Source organism: Orcinus orca, chromosome X, assembly GCF_937001465.1.
Source record: "Orcinus orca chromosome X, mOrcOrc1.1, whole genome shotgun sequence".
Lineage (NCBI taxonomy): Eukaryota > Metazoa > Chordata > Mammalia > Artiodactyla > Delphinidae > Orcinus > Orcinus orca.
Window position 1 is genome coordinate 59,416,949 of NC_064580.1, and position 21,515 is coordinate 59,438,463.

The following is a 21,515-nucleotide window of genomic DNA, read 5'->3' on the forward strand; positions in this document are numbered from 1 at the left end:
CGGCTCAGACTAAAAGGGAGAAAAAGTAGAAAGAAAGAAAGAAAGAAAGAAAGGAGAGAGGGAGGGAGGGAGGGAGGAAGGAAGGAGGGAAAGAGGGAAGGAGGAAGGAAGGAAAATAAGAACGAAAGAAGATAAAGTAAAATAATATAAAGTAAGATAAAATTTAATAAAGTTATTAAAATAAAAAAATAATTATTAAGAGAAAAAAAAGAAAAAAATGGATGGATAGATCCCTAGGACCAATGGTGGAAGCCAAGATATACAGACAAAATCTCACACAGAAGCATACACATACACACTCACAAAAAGAGGAAAAGGGGAAAAAATTATAAATCTTGCTCTCAAAGTCCGCCTCCTCAATTTCGGATGATTCGTTGTCTTAAGGAGGGAAGGAGGGAAGGAAAGAAAGTAAGGAAAAAGATAAAATAAAAGAAAAGAAAGTTAATAAAATAAAAAAGAATTATTAAGAAAAAGAATTAAAAAAAACAAACAAAAAACGGACGGATAGAACCCTAGGACAAATGGTGGAAGCAAAGCTATACAGACAAAATCTCACAGAGAAGAATACACATACACATTCACAAAAATAGGAAAAGGGGAATAAAATCATAAATCTTCCTCTCAAAGTCCACCTCCTTAATTTGGGATGATTCGTTGTCTATTCATGTATTCCACAGATGCAGGGTACATCAAGTTGTTTGTGGAGCTTTAATCCGCTGCTTCTGAGGCTGCTGGGAGAGATTTCCCTTTCTATTCTTTGGTCTCACAGCTCCCAGGGGCTCAGCTTTGGATTTGGCCCCTCCTCTGCGTGTAGGTCGCTGGAGGGCATCTGTTCTTCGCTCAGACAGGACAGGGTTAAAGTAGCAGCTGATTCGGGGGCTCTGGCTCACTCAGGTTCGGGGGGAGGGAGGGACATGGAGTGTGGGGCGAGCCTGTGGTGGCAGAGGCCAGCATGATGTCGCACCAGCCTGAGACGCGCCGTGCGTTCTTCCGGGGGAGTTGTCCCTGGATCCCGGGACCCTGGCAGTGGCGGGCTCCACAGGCTCCCCAGAAGGGGGGTGTGTAGTGATCTGTGCTCGCACACAGACTTCTTGTTGGCGGCGGCAGCAGCCTTAGAGTCTCATGCCCGTCTCTGGAGTCCGCGCTTTTAGCCCCGGCTCGAGCCCGTCTCTGGAGCTCCTTTAAGCAGCGCTCTTAATCCCCTCTCCTTGCACACCAGGAAACAAAGAGGGAAGAAAAAGTCTCTTGCCTCTTCGGCAGGTCCAGACTTTTCCCCGGACTCCCTCCTGGCTAGCTGTGCTGCACCAACCCCCTGCAGGCTGTGTTCATGCCGCCAACCCCAGTCCTCTCCCAGTGCTCCGACTGAAGCCCGAGCCTCAGCTCCAGGCCCTGCCCGCTCAGGTGGGTGAGCAGACAAGCCTCTCGGGCTGGTGAGTGCCGGTTGGCACCGATCCATTGTGCGGGAATCTCTCCGCTTTGCCCTCCGCACCCCTGTTGCTGTGCTCTCCTCCACGGCTCTGAAGCTTCCCCCTCCGCCACCCGCAGTCTCTGCCCGCGAAGGGGTTTCCTAGTGTGTGGAAACCTTTCCTCCTTCACAGCTCCCTCCCACTGGTGCAGGTCCCGTCCCTATCCTTTTGTCTCTGTTTATTCTTTTTTCTTTTGCCCTACCCAGGTACGTGGGGGGGTTTCTTGCCTTTTGGGAGGTCTGAGGTCTTCTGCCAGTGTTCAGAAGGTGTTCTGTAGGAGTTGTTCCACGTGTAGATGTATTTCTGGTGTATCTGTGGGGAGAAAGGTGATCTCTGCGTCTTACTCTTCCGCCATCTTCCAGAAGCCCTGTATTTCTTTTGTTTTTCTTTTTTTTGCTTGCAGGTTTTCTTTCATTTATTTATTTTTTATTTTTTTGGCCATGCCCCGGGGCATGTGGGATCTTAGTTCCCCCACCAGGGATCGAACCTGCACCCCCTGCATTGGAAGCACGGAGTCTTAACCACTGGACTGCCAGGGAAGTCCCCAGATTCTTTTATTTCTTGATTATGAGGTCACTATTAGCACTATCAGTAAAGTTGTGGGAAGACTAGTGTAGACTACAAAGGATTAAGAGAGTGGGAGAGTGAAGAGCAGTTTGATCAGAGAAGATGAGAGGAAGGAGAGTAGTTTGAGGGAATGGCCGAAACAAGGAAGTGATATATTTTACCATTTTACTATGGAAGCTTTCAAATATGTAAATAAAGAGTAGTATAACGAAACCCATATACCTATCAACATTCTGCTATTCTTTTTTATTTCCCCACCATATTTTTTTCTGGAGTATTATTTTAACCTTTTTATTTTGAACTGATTTTAGACATACAGAAAAATTGCAAAAATGGTACAGAGAGTTCCTGTATACCCCTCACCCAGCTTCCTCTAGTGTTAACATTGTATATAACCATAGTACAGTGATCAGAACCAGGAAGTTAACATTGGTACAACACTATTAAACTACAGATCTTATTTGAATTTTATCAGGATTTCCACGAATGTCCTTTTTTGTTCCAGGATCTTATCCAGGATCTCACATTGCATTTAGCTGTTATTTTTCCTTAGTTTCCTTCAGTTTGTAATCGTTCTTCAGTCTTTCCTTGTCTTTCATAATCTTTTGTGAGTGTTTTAAAGCAAATCTGAGACATATCACTTTACCCATAATACTTCAGTATGTTTCCCTAATAGGTAAGGACTTTTGTTTTGTTATCACACATAACATAATAATAATCACTCCTTAATATCATCTAATCTCTATTCACCTCCCAATTTTCTAAAAAAAAAAAATGTGTTTTTACAATTTGTCCAAATCAGGATCCAAACAAGGACAACAAATTGCATTTGGTTAGTAAGTCTCTCTTTTCTCTAAAGGAACATTTCTTTTCCTTTGTTTGTTTGTTTTTTTAAAAATTTATTTTATTTTTGGCTGTGTTGGGTTTTTGTTGCTGCATGCAGGCTTTAGTTGCGGCGAGCAGGGGCTACTCTTTGTTGCAGTACACAGGCTTCTCATTGCGGTGGCTTCTTTTGTTGTGAGCATGGGCTCTAGGCGCGTGGGCTTCAGTAGTTGTGGCACGCAGGCTCAGTAGGTGTGGCTTGTGCAGGCTCAGTAGTTGTGGTGCATGGGCTTAGTTGCTCTGCGGCATGTGGGATCTTCCCAGACCAGGGCTCAAACCCGTGTCCCTTGTGTTGGCAGGTGGATTCTTAACCACTGAGCCACCAGGAAAGTCCCAATAAGTCTCTTTTAATATATGTGTTCTCTTTTTAATGTAATTTATTTGTTTAAATTCAGTCATTTCTCTTGTAGAATTCTTCACTTTCTGTATTTGGCTGATTGTATCCTTGTGGTATTTTTAGTATGTGCCTCTGTCCACATATTTCCTGTAAACTTTAAGATCCAGAGGCTTGATTATATTTAGATTCATTTTGGCCTGGGGAGGGGAGGCAAAAAGGAAAAAGAACTTAGATTAGATGGTCCCTAAAATTAGGAATTTTTTGTTTATTTTTTAACTTTTTATTAAGAAAAATTTCAAACACACAAAAGTAGAATGGTAATGTGGACCCTCAGGTACCCAACCTTCAATAATAATTACCAGTTTATGGCCAATCTTCTTTCTTCTATAGCCCTACCCGCTTTTCTCTATACTATTTTGAAGCAAATCCCCAGCATCATTACATTAGTAAATATTTGATATGTATCTCTAAAAGATAAGGATTCTGTTTTTAAAGAACATAACCACAATATCATTAGTACATCTAAAAAATCAATAATTCCCTAATATCAAATATCTTGTCGGTGTTCAAATTTCCAGTTATCTCCTAAATGTTATATTTTTATAATTTAAAGTCTGGCCCACTACCTATTTTTGTAAATAAGGTTTCATTGGAACACAGCCAAACATAATTTTTTTTTGCAGTACGCAGGCCTCCCACTGCCGTGGCCCCTCCCGCCGCGGAGCACAGGCTCCGGACGCGCAGGCCCAGAGGCCATGGCTCACGGGCCCAGCCACTCCGCGGCCCGTGGGATCCTCCCAGACCAGGGCACGAACCTGTGCCCCCCGCATCGGCAGGCGGACCCCCAACCACTGCGCCACCAGGGAAGCCCCCCAAACATAATTTTTTATGTATTGTCTTTGATTGCTTTCATGCTACAGTGGCAGAGTTGAGCAACTGCAACAGAAACCATTTGGCTCTCAAAACCTAAAATATTTACTATTTGGGTCCTTCACAGAAGAAGTTTGGTGACCTCTGCTTTAGGCAGTCATCTTTTAGAATAATTAAAAATAAAATATTTTTTATATTTACCATCATTTAAACCACTTCTGGTTATCTTCATTTCCTTGTGTAAATCCAAATCTCCTTCTGATATCATATTCCTTTCTGAAGATCATACTTTAACATTTCTTATAGTGCATGTTTCAGCTTTTGCTCATCTGAAAAATGTCATTGTTTTGCCTTCATTTTTAATAGCTATTTTTGCTGGGTTTAGAATTCTGGGTTGACAGTTTTATTTGTTCAGCACTCTAAAGGTGTGTCCATTTTCTTCTGCCTTGTGTAGTTTTGGGTGAGATGTCTGTTACCTGTTTCCTCTGATTGCAATGTCTTTTTTCTCTGGCAGACTTTAAGGTTTTCCTCTTTATCTTTGGTTTTCAGTAGTGTGAATGTGTTTAGGTTTGTGGATTTTTGCTTTTGTCTTTATCTTTTTTAATATAATTTTTATTTATTTTTTAAAATTTTATTTATTTATTTATTTGGCTGTGTTGGGTCTTCGTTTCTGTGCGAGGGCTTTCTCTAGTTGTGGTGAGCGGGGGCCACTCTTCATCGCAGTGCACGGGCCTCTCACTGTCGCAGCCTCTCTTGTTGCGGGGCACAGGCTCCAGATGCGCAGGCTCAGTAGTTGTGGCTCACGGGCCTAGTTGCTCCGCGGCATGTGGGATCTTCCCAGACCAGAGCTCGAACCCGTGTCCCCTGCATTGGCAGGCAGATTCTCAACCACTGCACCACCAGGGAAGCCCGAGGTATTTATCTTGATTGGGGTTTTCTGGGCTTGGATCTGTCATTTGATGTCTTCGTTATTTTTGGAAAACAATTCAGTTGTTACCTTTTCAAATATTTTTTTCAGATCCATTATCTTTCTCCTCTTGTGGGATTCAGTAATATACAAATTAGACTGTTTAATATCGACCCACAGTTCTTGTATGCTCTGTTCTGTTTTGGGGTGTTCTTTTTTGTTATTTTCTAGTTTTATTGAGATATTATTGGCATATAACATTGTACAAGTTTAAGGTGTACAATGATTTTTTTTTTTTTTTTTTTTTGGCGGTACACGGGCCTCTCACTGTTGTGGCCTCTCCCGCTGTGGAGCACAGGCTCTGGACGCGCAGGCTTAGTGGCCATGGCTCACGGGCCTAGCCACTCCACGGCATGTGGGATCTTCCTGGACCGGTGCACGAACCCGTGTCCCCTGCATCGGCAGGCGGACTCTCAACCACTGTGCCACCAGGGAAGCCCCAATACAATGATTTGATGTGTGTAATTTTAAATTTTCTAACTCTTCTTGTTTTGTTTTTGTTTAGATAATTTTCACTGACCTATCACCGATTTCTTTATTTGGCTCTGTTGAGTCTGCTGGTAAGGCTGTCAAAGGCATTCTTCATCTGTTACTATATTCACTTACTTCTAGCATTGCCATTTGACTCTTACAGTTTCCATCTCTTGGCAGAAATTCATCATCATTCATGCATGTATCTTTTCTACTAGAGCCTTTTTTAACATTTTAATTGTATTCATGGTAAATTTTTCTTCTGAAATTCTAACATCTGGGTCACCTCAGAGTCTGGTTTAATTGCTTTTGTCTTGTAACAGAAGGTTGTTTCCCTGTGTGTGTGTGTGTGTGTGTGTGTGTGTGTGTGTGTGTGTATGGGGAAGGGGTAATTTTTTTATTGATCACTGGCCATCGTGTATAACAGTAGAGACTGCCTGGAAATGGCACATCTTTTCTGCTAAGTTGTTACTATGGGGGTTAAGTTAATATAGTAAGGAGTTGAACTGTATTTGGGTTTTGTACTTGATATGGGAACCTTCAATGCATCATCAGCTTCAAATTCCTCCCCTATTACCTTGTGCTTAGGGTGGGCACTAGGTTTTCCCAGTGTTTTTCTTAATGTTCCTCCTCCATGCTTAGTTTTCTGTATTCCCTTTGCCCCTGCATAAGATAGTTGGTTTCTCTCCAAGCTCTAGCCCCTCCCTTAGCACTAGACTGCTATTGCTTGTTGTTGCATACTTGCTAGCCTTGTGGTGGGTACCTGGGAGGTGGAGATTCTTTGTTGTTTTGGTCCAGCCTCTGCCTTAGGTAGGTCATATGTCCCTGAGTCTTCCTGGGTGAGACTTTCTCAGTGATCCTGTCTCTCCCCCAGCTGAAGGGAGACTCTAATAGTCTGGCCTCAGGATGATTTCCCACCCCTCCTCCAGGAGTAGTGAGGTTTGTCTTTTCCCTTTCCCCAGCCACAGTGGGTTTTCACCTGTGCTCTGGAGACAACAGAGTTTGCTGATCTTCCCCCAGCAGCTTTAAGTCTCTTTTTCTGTAGGGGAGAAGGGTCTGAGCCGGTCTCTGTGCTTTTCTCAGAAGAGGCAGCTACTCCCCTTACACCTGGACCAATGGAAGTCTGTGGAGAAGAGCCTGCAAGTGGGTGTGAATGCCTCCTGTGTCTGATGTTTCCAGGGACACTGTACTCTCACACTAGTCAACACTTGGTCTTTAGCAATTCATTTTTAAATTTTAGCTGAATTCTTAATCATCTGTGTGATGCCCCGTGTTGTTGTCTTCTCGTGCTTTGCTACAGATGAGCCAGTGCTCATGTCCCATCTCTTCTTGGAAGTAAGTGCCTGTCTTTCCTTAGATTTCATTCATGCTGCTTGGTTGCCCTACAACCTCAGCTCTCTGATGGGTTCAAGGAAAGTTATGATTTTGTAGTTAGTCTAGCTTTTTCTCATTGTTCTAGTGGATGGGATGCTCATTCCAGCTTTCTACATCCTAATTGGAAGTCAAATTACAGTGTTGTAAAGTCACTTGAAATAGTTGCTCTCTGTGTGGTTGTGTATTTAATTCAGTAGGTTCATTTGTTTCATTTTTCTTTCAGTTTTTGGGACTGCTTTTAAATTTTAATTTTGTCTCATAATTCTGTGAAGTTATTTATATGATTTCAAGTTATATATACAGAACAATGTGTGTTCCAAGAAGACTAACTTCTCTACTTGTTTCCTCCACCTTATTCCCTCCTTTCCTAATTAGGAAGCCTCTTTTAAAAAAAATCTATGACATTTCTTACATTACATGTGACAGGTCACATTACATGACTTATTTCTTATATTTAAAAGATATTCAGATATGTATATATATATATTTGTACCCCCTCTTTTCTCAGATAAATGGTAGCATGTATACAGACTTTCCTCCACATTATTTTTTAATTTAACACTCCATAATAGTTCTTTAGAGATATACCCATTCCTTCTTACAGCTGCATAGCACTCCATTATGTGGACATACCATGCTTTATTCAACTGGTTCTCTGTTGATGGGCATTTGGGCTATTCTCAGGTTTTTCGCTTTTACAGGTAGTGTTGTAATGAAGAGCCTTGTGTGTGTGTTTGTGTGTGTGTGTGTGTGTGTATATATATATATATATATATATATATGACTTTTTGTATTTTTACCACTTTAGACTCCTAAAAGTGGTGAGCAATCCATATGTAAATTTACTGGATATTGCCAGATTAATCTTCAATAGGGCCTAGTACCATTTTACCTCCCCAGCAGCAGTGTGTGAGTGCTTTTACCCCTCAGCTTCACTTGCAGAATGTGTGGTCAAACTTGGATTTTTGCCGGTCTAATAGGTGAAGAATTTTCAAGTAGCTTTAATTTGCATTTCCTTATTAAGAGTGTGATTGAGAAGCTGCTTTTCATAAGTTCTTTGAACAACCTTATTCTTCCTAAAATTTTAGTATACTGTCTTGTATTTCATTTACCTGTAACTATTGCCCACTAAACATTGGGCCAAAAACCATATGAGAAGGGATTGCTTCTGTTTTCTTAGGAACTTGAAGATTCTAGAGTTTCAGTCACAGTAATCAAATTTGGCATATGAACGTAAGAGTTTAAAAGTTTGCAATCTTGCAGTTCACTTTGGAAATGTTATTTGATCTGTGGTTGCCAGTAATCTGGTAAAAAGAGTATAAATAATGATGTGTTTTGCTATTTCCATGTTCTTCCCAGTTTCCCTTTAGATTTCACATAATGCTCCGTTTTAGCCAGCAGAGGCCACTGGAGCCCACTAAGGAGCAGAAGTGCAACAGAATTGTGGCTGTGCTAAGATGTGATCACTGAAATGTCACTAAAAGTTCTGCAATCTTACTAGCTTCTATCCTGTTAAGATTTCATGCTTGACAGCTCATGCAGCTCAATATCAAAAAAAACAAATAACCCAATCCAAAAATGGGCAGAAGACCTAAATAGACATTTTTTCAAAGAAGACATACAGATTGCCAACAAACACATGAAAAGATGCTCAACATCACTAATCATTAGAGAAATGCAAATGAAAACCACAATGAGGTATCATCTCATACTGGTCAGAATTGCCATCATCAACAAATCTAGAAACAATAAATGCTGGAGAGGGTGTGCAGAAAAGGGAACCCTCCTGCACTGTTGGTGGGAATGAAAATTGATACAGCCACTGTGGAAAACAGTATAGAGGTTCCTTAAAAAACTACAAATAGAACTACCATATGACCCAGCAATCCCACTACTGGGCATATACCCTGAGAAAACCATAATTCAAAAAGAGACATGCACCCCAATGTTCATTGCAGCACTATTTACAATAGCCAGGACATGGAAGGAACCTAAATGTCCTTCGACAGATGAATGGATAAAGAAGATGTGGCACATATATACAATGGAATGTTACTCAGCCATAAAAAGGAGTGAAATTGAGTTATTTGTAATGAGGTGGATGGACCTAGAGCCTGTCATACAGAGTGAAGTAAGAAAGAGAAAAGCAAATACCGTATGCTAACACATATATGGAATCTAAAAAAACGGTACTGATGAACCTAGTGGCAGGGTGGGAATAAAGACACAGACAGAGAACGGACTTGAGGACACGGGTGTGGGGGATGGGGAAGCTGGGACAAAGTGAAAGAGTAGCATCGATGTATATACACTACCAAATGTAAAATAGATAGCTAGTGGGAAGCTGCTGTATAGCACAAGGAGATCAGCTTGATGCTTTGTGATGACCTAGAGGGGTGGGATAGGAGGGTGGGAGAGAGGCTTAAGAGGGAGGGGATATGAGGATATATGTATACATATAGCTGATTCACTTCGTTGTACAGCAGAAACTAACACAACATTGTAAAGCAATTATACTCTGATAAAGATATAAAAAAAAGATTTCATGCTTGAAAGAAACCAGATATTTGAGGGCAAGAAAGTCTATGCCATTTACTTTATAATTTTTTCCATTGTTTGCCATCTCCTTCTTTAAGTTAAAAGAAATAAGCTTTTGAGAATTTTAGCTAACTGCATTTTTCGATGTCTGGTGAGCTAACACCTTATTTTAAAAACTGTATAAAACCCTACAAAAAGACATGGTCCTGCTCTCTGGGAAATGATGATGTCTTTGGGGGAATCCTACAGTTTATTACAGGCTTTAAATTTTTGTCCCTAATTCTTCTCAGTTTGCAGGCCTTTCAGATATATCTATCTCACAAGACATCCCTGTGGAAGGAGAAATCACCATTCCCATGAGATCTCGCATTCGGGAATTTGACAGCTCCACACTGAATGAATCTGTTCAGAATACCATTGTAAGTTAGACAAGTTGAGAGAACTTCTGTTCAGTGTCATGGGGCTAAATAGCTAATAGCACTTTGTAATATTTTTGATTGGTTCACTGGTTTTCAGTGTATTTTATTTATTGAAATTTAAGGTTCTCCCCTAGAGAATAATTTGGTACAGCCTTTTTGGAAAGCAGTTTGGCTGTAATGGATATTAAGGAACTTAAAATGTCCAATCTTTTTGAGGTGATAATTCCCACTTCTCTAGGTATAGTATAAGGAAAAAAAATTTTTAATACAAAAGTATTTTAAAAAATACAGAAAAATGTTTATACAAAGATGTTTGTTACAGCAATATTTATAATGGGAGAAAGTTGCAAAGAAGAGTAATCGGTTAAGTAAATTATGTTACATCTATGTGGTAGAATGGTAAACAACCATTAAAAGTCATGTTTACAAAGAACTATTAATGACATGAAGAAATTTCTAAATTAGGACAGAATTACCTCAACTATAATTTGAGAGGTTATGTTTATATGACTGCACCCTTCTTTAAATGTCTTGATTTTTTAAAATCTGGCTTCTAGGATTCATTTGCCAGAATGTATGGGAATGTTGAAAATTAATTGACTTTACACATTGTGAAGAATGTGTTAGCTTGGGAGCAGGCTGATTGCCCCTTGTGACCTCATCATGTATGAACTGAAAGTTAGGTGCTGTGTTTTGCAGAGCAGATTTTACTAGTGCTATTATTTTCGTTTCTTTAAGTAACATATTAGGAGGGCTATGTTTCTCTTCTGTGGACTTTAAAAACTCAAAACAGAACTGATGAATGTGGTAAAGAGTTAGATGTTGGCTTAAGGAGTTAATAGGAAAAGTTAATAGAAAAAGGAGTTAATAGAAAAACCCCACCTCTCTGGTTTGTTTGTATAGTGAAGGAATTAAACTGGAGTTATAGCTCTAAAATTCAATGAAGGGCTCCCAGGAGATTGAAATAAAAGAAATTTTAGCAAATTAAGTGAGGGGGCTGCTTGGCAACCTTGGTCATCACAGTACAAGTTGTTTATATCTTTCAGATGCGTGATCTAAAAGCTGTTGGGAAAAAATTCATGCATGTTTTGTACCCAAGGAAAAGCAATACTCTTTTGAGAGATTGTAAGTATATAAGGATTTTGAGGCTTTGCTGTTTCTCATCATGCCTTATCATAAGTATTTTATAAGGCAAAGGCTCTGTGGTAATAAAACTGATGTCATTTTGCAGGATGAAAAAATACATAAATGAAGTTTTTGAAAAAAGTTAAAAATTTAGGATGGAATTTCAGAGATTGGAAGATTTTGCTGAATATATTGTCCTCATCAATAAATATAGACTGTATATTTTCACCTGCTATAATAGACACTGCAAAGAATATTTCTGGAAGTGGCAAAGACATAGGGACTTTGTTCAACCAAAGAGCTAATGATTTCCAAGGGAAAGGCAAAATGTGTAAATGTTAAATTAGAATAATAGCTAATACCCATTAAAGGTTTAACAAATTAATAGTACTTTATTGACATTTCTATTTTCAGAATGATCATTTAGTCTGTTGACTGCTTTCTTTAGGAGTTCCAAAACAGTGTTTGCAGAAAATTTTGCTGTTATTTAGAATTTATTCTTAAAATTGTTAGACCTTTTCTTTTCAAGCATTCTTGGTTTTTCTTAGTACCCTTTGTCAGAAAAAAATTGAATCTATTGTTTGAGAGTAGTAACAATGATGTTGTACATGAGTGTACCTTCTATTTTGGCAGCATTTCAGCTGTAATATAAGGATGTCAAATATGTGGCAAATGTGCCATCACTGTGTGGCAATTGGATGCAGCGTCAGAATCTTTTTCAACATAGTACATTGTGGGTTGAAGCTGACACATGATTTGCTACAGCTCGTATGTAGTGGAAAGAGCATGGGCAAATCAGTGTTTGAATAGTGTGTGATCTTGGATAAGACAGGTAACTTTTCTGAGGTTGAAGTTTCTTCCTCAGAAAAGCTGTCTTATCCAATTAGATACCAATTCAGATCCATTAGGATGGTTATTGTCAAAGAAACAGAAAATAACAAGTGTTGGTGAGGATGTGGAGAAATTGGAACCCTTGTGCATTGCTGGTGGGAATGTAAAATGGTACAGCCACTGTGTAAAACAACATGGTGGTTCCTCAAAAAATTACCACATAATTTTATAGTATATAAAATTTATAGTATAGAACTACCACATGATTCATTCAGCACGTCTCCTTCTGGGTATATACCCAAAAGAATTGAAAGCACGGACTCAAACAGTTATTTGCACCTGTGTTCATAGCAGCAGGTGAAAACAACTCTTACGTCTATCAGTGGATGGATGGGTAAACAAAGTGTGTTATATACACCATGGTGTATGCCATATATGAATGGGTTATTATCCTTAAAAAGGAGTGAAATTCCTGATACATGCTACAACTTGGATGAACCTTGAAGACATTATGCTAAGTAAAATAAGCCATACACAAAAGGACATACATGATTCCACTTATGTTAGGTACCTAGAGTAGTCAGATTTATAGAGAAAAAAAGTTAAATGATGGTTGTCAGGGACTGAGGGGGTATTGAGGAGTTATTGTTTAATGGGTTGGAGTTTCAGTTTGGGAGATGAAAAAGTTCTGGAGATGGATGGTGTGTTGCTTGCACAACAGTGAATATACTCCGTGCCTGTACAGTTAAAAGTGACTAAAATGGTAAATTTTGTGTTTTATGTATTTCACAAGAATAAGAATAGTTTTAAAATACTGTTATGAATCTTTTACAAATTAAAAACAGTCTTCACTGCATTAAAAAAACAGCGTATTAATGTCAGTTGTACTTGAATTCAGCTTTTCAGTTGATAAATTTTAACAATTTATTGCTTATTTAATTAACAATAGTTTATTAGAGTGTTAGGATTATGGTTTTTCTTTTTTTACATCTTTAACAAACTTTCCACAGTGGTGTCAAAATTACTTATTTAAAAAAAAGACGTAAGTATGTACATATGCACACTTCTTTCACATAAAGTTATGTACAAGTGAGGTTAAAGTTAGAAGTGGTATATGTACCTTTTTTCATATTACTTGAGGAAGATAATTGTGCTTTAAGCTGTATGTTACTGAACTGTTGGTTTATTAATCACCCAACAGCTATTGATTGAGAACCACAGTGATTAGACCTAATGTTGACAGAGCCTTTATAGTTTTCAAAAAGTTTTCATGTTGTTTGTTAACATTTAACCCTATGAAATTACCAGTGTTGGGCTGTTTTTCACCTATAAGAACAGCAATTCTATGCTAGTTCAATGTAGTAATTATGAAAGGGAAACAGTATTGCAGAGTGGAAAGGACTTTGTAGTAGGAATCAGAAGATTCTGGTTTTGGTTCTAGGTTCTGGTCCCACCCCCACACTTAACTGTTTAAGGAAACTTGGGCATGTCACTTCTTCCCAGCTTTGTTTTTCATATTTGTGAGGTGAACCTGATTATACTTGCCTTGTCTAATGTAGTCTCAGATAGGTAAAGTGACTTGGCTTTAGTCTTCTTTTTGGTGGTGCAGGGTGGGGCACTTATGTCTTTTGACTCCTTGCTCGTTGGTCTTTAACTGTAGCATGCTGGAATGTGGCTTAGTAGGTGGGGAGAGGGGTGATTTGTGGGATGTGAAGTGAACAAAACTTAAAGGATATATGAAGAAGGGCATTCAGAATTAGGGAGCAGGGAGGGTCAGCAGAGGGATAGCAGAGGTCGGAAGGCTTGGGCAGACAGGGAGAGCCTTGATGTCTGAATTCCAAGAGTGGGAGATGTACATATTGGAATAAAGACAGAAAACACTACATGGTTGTGTCTTAACAGTCTTCTGTCTTTTCTTGTAGGGGATTTATGGGGCCCTTTGATCCTTTGTGTGACGCTTGCATTGTAAGTACTTATATTTCCTTTCTTTGTCATTTGAGATAGATTAGATTTTTTTCATGGAGTTTCAAAATTGAAGGGGATTTTGACTGAATATTTCATTTAGGACTTCTATGACATATTGTACTCCTTATGTATTTAAATCTAAAAAGTCAAGTAGTTTTCTAGATCAATTCAAAGAGTGATGGAATTTAAAGATGTGAAAATTATGCCCACCTTCATTTACCAATGACTTCTTATCCTGTTTTAGCCATTTCTGTTCAACATTTATTCACACTCATGTACCTCATTAAGCTAAGTGAATTAAGTATCTGTAGGTTTAAGCACTGTTTATTTGCAAACATAATTCTTTAAAAATTTACTAAAAGTATAAGTGAGAATAAATTAGAGTAGAAGTGGTAGAGTTCAAAGCAAGATCATGTTTCAAAGTGTTATGTTTTCCGTATGCATTGTATGTAAAGGGAAAGGACAGAAGAAGGAAAGCAAAGTTCCGCTGGAGAGGGGAATATAACCACTGGTAGAGTGGAAAAAATACTGTACTAGGATTCAGTTCCGAGTTCTCATCCTAACTTTGCTATCAGCAGAGTGACTTTCGGCCACTAATAACCAAAATTTGTATAATGATTTTTCTTAGCTTACAGAAAACTTTTATATACCTTCTCTTATCCTCATGACAAGAAGTGAATATTTTTCCTCTTTTGACAAACAAGCTCAGGTTCAAAGAGATTGAGGACTGAACCAAGGTCAAATATTCAGTGGTAGACCTGGAATTCAACCTCAGGTTTCCTTGACTGCCCATTCTCTACCTCTGCAATTATTACACATCTCTTCCCACGTAACCTCTCTGGGTCTCCTTTTCCATATCTATAAAAGGAGATGGTTGAGGGTCCTTTCCAGGCCGAACCTTTTATGATTTTAAATTCAAGTTTCTTACTGGCTTCTTTACCCATTTTTAAATGTAAGTCAAGCACATGGTAATCTAGGTAAAAACGTGGAGTGCTCTATCTTATGCCTTTAATAACCATATCAAGGGAAACAATCCAGTGCCTTGATGAAAGGGTTTATATTAGAAGCTCTGAGCATATACTTTCTTAGTTTTGAAAGATTAACCTTAGAGATTATGGAGTTTAATACCACTTATTTGCAGAGAAGAAAATTGGAGTCCCAGAACATCAAGTGATCTGCTCCAGTTTCCATATCTAGTGACAGAATTAGGATCAATATCTGAGTCTCCTGCCTTCCAGGCCAGTTAATGTTCTTTCTATCATACCATGCTGAAGCAATAGGAGTTCCAGACAACAAGTGATGAGGGCCAGCATTCTTTGCACTGGATTGTCAGGACTTGGAATAGAGTATGCAGAACCATAGAATACAAAAGCCTGTACTGGCACATAGCATAGCAGGACAAGACTTACTGTGTGACTTCTCTATACTTTGTAATAAGAGGTTGTGAGTTTGATGTTACTTATTCTGTTACTGGAAAAAAATGACACAGAGTACAAGTGTTCTGAGTCCAAAATTCAAAGCAGTTTACATCTGTAAAATTTTTAGAGAGGATATAAGTGACTGTTCAATTACTCAGTTTCAAAGTAAAGCCTTTTCGTGACAATCTGTATGTTTTGATTTTAAAAAATCAACAACTAAATAGGTTTATAGACTGCTTCCATTTTTAAATGCCAGAACTAGAACCTTAACCCAAGGATTACAAATTCAAATGTGTACATGCATGCATTGCGAATTGGTTACCAGAAGCCCTTGTGAAGGAATCTGCTGCTGTGTCAACTGCACCCAATTGTTGCCATGTAGGAATGCCGGTCCAGTGTTGGAAACTCTTATGATTTTTCAAGAAAATCCAGAAATACCTCCCAATTTTAAAATAACATCAACTTGAATTTAAGACCATTTTAAGTATTGTATAGACCAACAACCTCATGTCTGTGAGCCATATTTAGCCCTTCAGTTTATACCCTCTGCTTAACTAAAAAAGGTCTTCGGTAATCCATTTAAGCATTCCCATGAGGTCAAATGGAGCACCTCTTGTAGTCCTGAGGCATTTGGAATTTGAAATAAGGGATATACTTCAGGCATTTTACTTTTGTACAGCCTACATATTATAGATCTTCAGGTGAGGTTTAGGGCAGCTCCCTGATTCAAAGTTTGAGAACCCATGCTGTAACTTTGTTGCTCTAAATAAAAGACTAGGCAATTCTCATGCCATTTCCTTGTCACAGAATGCTTCAGAGAGGCTCTGTAGATAGCGAAAAAGATGGAGGGCCCCAGTTTGCAGAAGTGTTTGTCATTGTCTGGTTTGGTGCAGTTACCATCACCCTCAACTCAAAACTTCTTGGAGGAAACATGTGAGTATTATTAAAATGCATCCCTTTTCCCTTGCCAGGTTGCATATCTTAGATTTTTAAGGAAGTCTGGCTAGTTATATATTTTTCAAAAAGAAAAATCAAAATAAATGAGAGCCAAAAAGAAGGTTCTCTTAAAACCACTGAACAGAGATAACCTAGTTGAATTAAATTACCTTAAATTATCTGGGGTCCTTTGATAAGCTTCAGTGCTCTCGCTCCAGCCCCTGAAATCATAGGCAGAATTTTTTGTGTTAGAAGATTATGTCTGTCTTTGGGAACAGATGGTCCATAGTTTTCAACAAATTCTGAAATAGGTCTGTAAACCACAAAAGATTAAGAAACACCATTCTTAGAGGTTCAGTGGGAGAAGGAGGTCTCTAGGAATTAGAGCAGATCATCTAGATACTAGATGGCTGACTCTTAAGGAGTTTAAGCAGAGAGGAGGAGAGTATGGGGAGAGCAAAACTAAAGCACATGTTTAATACAGAGGCCTATCCTTATAAAATCAACATTAGGGTATAGGTATTATGTATCTGAAGGAAGGTAATGATCCATGATACATAGAAATCTGTGTAATAAACTGTATCATGATACAGATCAGCTATATTTATGATCTTTATGGATGTATGTTGTTTTTTAGATCTTTTTTTCAGAGCCTCTGTGTGCTGGGTTACTGTATACTTCCCCTGACGGTGGCAATGCTGGTTTGCCGGCTGGTACTTTTGACCGAGCCAGGACCAATAAACTTCATGGTCCGGCTTTTTGTGGTGATCGTGATGTTTGCCTGGTCTATAGTAGGTAAGAACGTACTTATCTCTACAGTAACAGAGCAGACCGAAACATGAGTTAGAGATGAAGATCAGATGAGGAGGAGTGTAACTTATAAGTTACATATGAGTGATATGATTCTTGCCAGTGTCATCCATAGAACCGTCTTCTCTCAGTAGGGATAATGTTCATCTTATCTGAGTTGGCTATCTGGACTTCCGAGATGTGGAGAGTCACGTCTTTTTTTCTTTTCAATCCTTAAATAGTGGATAGGGTTGAAAAAGGAGATTACACTAGACCTAGCTTAGTCCTGGCATATAGGAGGCATAGGTGACTTGAGAAATGGCTTGAGCCTTTTCCTGACAAATTAATCATAATAATAGCCAGCATTTACCAATTGCTTACTGTAGGCCAGGCACTGTCATAAGTACTTCATACATATTATCTCATTTAACCCTCACAACAACCCTAATAAATAAAAAAAGTTATTATTGGTCCCATCTTTATAGATGAGGAACAGACCCAGAGAGGTTAAGCAACTTGCCCTAGGACACATAACTAGTGAATAGGGGAATCAAGTTTCAAACCCAACCAGATCACATACCTGTTTAGAAATGTACTATACTACCTCCCAGTATAGGTTGGTAAGTATCATAGTACTTGTCTGCTTCAGTAGAAAATTCTGCTAAAGATTAGTGAGAGCCTGTAGCAGTGGCAATGAATGCTATTTGCTCATTGTTTGTACTTTCCTAAAATTCTCTTAAAATTCCACCTTAAACTGGAAGTGTTCACTAGCTTCTTTTTAATGGGATAGACAGACTGCCTAATATTTTTATGTGCAATAACATCTCTTTGGAACATGGTTAAAAGCCAAGAAGTAATCCAAAAGTAAGGTCTGAGAATGCCAGAATTGATATTCCAAGGATTGTATTAAGCTTGGGTGCTTTAACTACCCATGGAAGAGCCCCTCATTCCCTCACTTAGAGTCTGATAATTTACCGTACATGTAGTTCTGAATAACTTAGTTATCAAGTGTCCAGGCCCACAGTGGTTCAGCAAGTAGAATCTTAGATGAGAGAGAAGTTCCTGTAATTCAGCAAATATGTATTAAACACAGACTGTGTGTCAGGCATTGTGCTAGGCATGGTCTCTATCCTCCGAGTTCACAATCTAGGCATAAAAGTTTTCCAGGTGGGCAATGGAAGTCTATGCAGTGTATAGTGGAGACACAGAAGAGGTAAGTGGGCAGTTCTACCTGGGGTGGCAGGATACCAGATGGTTGTTCAGGAAAGGTTTCCTTGAAGGGTGATTATCGATGAGTAAAAAGATGAGTATATGTTTCCTGGATGGACAAGAGGATTGGCATCTAAAAGAGCTGATAACTTATTAAGAACAAGTACTCAAAAAACACAGCAGTGTGAAGCCATTTGCCATAGGAGTTTTGTAAGCCTATTTAGCACAGTTCAGTAACTTCTCAGAAAAGGGTAAGAAACCCCTTTTAGAAAGGTTTCCATCTTAAATGGTTGAAACCTTTCCAAGCTTTCATACTTGAAACAGGTAGCCCTCAGCTGTCCAGAAAACTATGCTGCCAAATGCCTTTTTCTCTGAGGATCACAAATGTAACTGAACTTATAGTATATAATTCTGTGTCCCAGACTATGTCAGGCCCCTTCAAGTTTAGTAAATGTTAGTAGTTGTGACAGTCTTATTGTATTAAATATTCCTTTTTGTTGTCTTGTTTTGCTTTGTTTAGCCTCTACAGCTTTCCTTGCTGATAGCCAGCCTCCAAACCGCAAAGCCCTTGCTGTTTATCCTGTTTTCTTGTTTTACTTTGTCATCAGTTGGATGATTCTCACCTTCACTCCTCAGTAAATCAGGAAATGGAAATTAAAAACCAGGGAATTCAAAGCTCATTTCAAAGATGCAATTCACCGTGGAGTTTTGCCTTTGGCCCTCTTTTGTCTAATTTTGGAGGTATTTGGTAACTGGGTATACGAGGAGATTAAAAGGGAACCATAAAGCACCGTCACCGTTTATGTAAGGAACTGATGTTTGAAAGGCCGTCCTTTCCTTCTTAATGTTATTTCTTTAAAATATGTGTGCATAGTACACACAGTATAATGCCTCCTTAAGGCATGATGGGGTCACTGTGGTCCATTTGGGTGACAACCAATGACTTGGGAAGCACATGGATACATCCTGCAAGTTGAATAGAGTTGGTAACTATATTTTCAGTTTTGAGAATACCAGTTCAGGTGCAGCTCTTAAACATATTGCCTTATGACTATTAGAATATGCCTCTCTTTTCATAAATAATAAGGGATAGTCTATTTTACTTCTCTTAAGCTTAAAAAGACAATGAGAGAGGTTGGGAAAGGGGTACATAGATGTGGGAGGAGAAAACATCTAAGCAAAATTCAGATTTTGACTAGAGAAAATTCTGCACTTGCTTAAAAAAAAGCAAAGGACATCTAAAACATAGGCTTTTTTAGTCTTTCTGTATAGTCACCTTTCTGCCATGCTTAATAGCAGCTCAGTGACACTCTTAATTTTTTTAACATCTTTATTGGAGTATAATTGCTTTACAATGGTGTGTTAGTTTCTGCTTTATGACAAAGTGAATCAGTTATACATATACATATGTTCCCATATCTCTTCCCTCTTGCGTCTGTCTCCCTCCCTCCCACCCTCCCTATCCCACCCCTCTAGGTGGTCACAAACCACCAAGCTGATCTCCATGTGCTATGCGGCTGCTTCCCACTAGCTATCTATTTTACGTTTGGTAGTGTATATATGTCCATGCCACTCTCACTTTGTCACAGCTTACCCTTTCCCCTCCCCATATCCTCAGGTCCATTCTCTAGTAGGTCTGTGTCTTTATTCCCGTCTTACCCCTAGGTTCTTCATGACCTTTTTTTTTTTCTTGGATTCCATATATATGTGTTAGCATACAGTATTTGTTTTTCTCTTTCTGACTTACTTCACTCTGTATGACAGACTCTAGGTCCATCCACCTCACTACAAATAACTCAATTTCATTTCTTTCTATGCCTGGACACTCTTAATTTTTAATCTTACTTCCCAGTTCTGCATATGCAAGCTAAGGTGTTAGCAGTCAACTTGTAATTTTCCTTTGACTGAAGCTCTCAGTGGACCAATGATTGAACTTACCCAAGTAGAAGACCTCAGAAATTTAGATTGGTAGGTCCCTAATGCATATTATCATGTGGGCAGCTTCTCTTAAGGGTAGAATGAGGCAGTTTGGATACAGCATAGCTGTAAGGAATTTCTTGCTATTCTGTGTAGTCTGACCTCTAACTAAAAAGTAAAGCTAAATCAAAGGCTGCATTTAACCATGTAAACATGGAGGGATTTAGTGTTCTAATGGCTGATTTCACAGAACAACTAGATGCTTAAGAGCATGAGGTAGGATGAATTGAGTTTACAGCTGCCGCCTTTTCATAGTGGGCTTAGCAGTTTTTTCATTAGGTGTGTTTTTCGGGTTGGGGATAGCAGTTTGTTTTCTTGGTTTTAGACTTTATTTGTAAAGCCAATTAGCTCTCCTTTAGAGAAGTACTTTTTTGCACATGTGCACCTACTTGTATTCTCAGCTATTTATGCACACAAGTGTGAAGGCTTTTCAGGGAGCAGAGTGTCTGGGACAGGCTGATTCTGAGCTAATCAGGGTTCTTTTAAGGTAATATGAGCTGCTGCCTTCTATAAATTGCACAGTGAAAAACTCTTAATAGACAAAGATTAGGAGTCAGGCAGAAAACATTCATTGTAAATATAGTTACTTATAAAAATAGGAATTTCTTATTCTACATCTTTCCTTTATCATGGAGTTTAAATATTTATTCACTGGTGTTTAAAGATGACCTATGCATAGATATATAATTTTTAAAATATACTTTCTCCATCCCCAGATTAACCAAATGAACAATACTAGGACAAATGAGTACTTGGAATGATATTCAATTACAGAGCATTACAAAATTGGTCCCCTCTGTCTCAGCATTGTCTAGATATTTTGGTTATGTATTTGTATTTGTTTCAATTTCCCTTTTAAATTTCAAAATAAACCCTGTTAGGACAAAGCCAATGTTTCAGTCTTGATAAATAAAATATTTTGAAACTGGTTCTGATTTTAAAATTGGTCCTAAATTATCATCCATTTCCATTGTCTGAAAGTTTCTAACTTCCCACTAAAAACATCTCTTCCAAAGTTGTTTTGTAATCTATCCCAATGATTATAATGTAAAATTAAAGAAATAGTCATGCTTCTCAAAAGGGAATTAAATCTTCACTGAATTTTACTCAGGCTAAATATTTGGTCAGAAATTCCTAAGGCCACAACTTTGGTGGGGTTTGTGTGTGTGTGAGGGGGGTATTATACATATTGGGTGTTAAGGCAACCTGTTCTGTGTTTTAATCTGTTGCTTTTGGGTGACTTAGGGAATGGTTTTATTTGATTTAAATGAAGGCGGGTAAGATGGAGATTTAATTATCTTTCTGAAAATGAGTGGTCAATTTGAGGGTATAAATAAATATTTTCTTAATATATTCAAAAAAGTGCATTGCTTT

General features: G+C 38.6%; 1 protein-coding gene across 7 annotated transcripts in view; it reads left to right on the top strand.

Annotated features, from left to right (window-relative positions):
* YIPF6 (Yip1 domain family member 6) overlaps positions 1–21,515 on the top strand; it is an 89,294-nt gene that overhangs the window by 10,877 nt on the left and 56,902 nt on the right. For 5 of the 7 annotated variants that reach the window (XM_049704651.1, XM_049704649.1, XM_049704650.1 and 2 more), the window contains 5 exons: positions 9,763–9,891; positions 10,938–11,016; positions 13,770–13,812; positions 16,038–16,163; positions 16,804–16,961. In XM_049704651.1, the coding sequence (XP_049560608.1) occupies positions 9,829–9,891; positions 10,938–11,016; positions 13,770–13,812; positions 16,038–16,163; positions 16,804–16,961 (469 nt within the window). In that variant the 5' untranslated portion in view covers positions 9,763–9,828. Of the gene's footprint in view, positions 1–994; positions 1,402–9,762; positions 9,892–10,937; positions 11,017–13,769; positions 13,813–16,037; positions 16,164–16,803; positions 16,962–18,684; positions 21,504–21,515 lie in introns of those variants that run through there. The other 2 variants (XM_004275794.3, XM_049704652.1) reach the window with 2 other exon arrangements.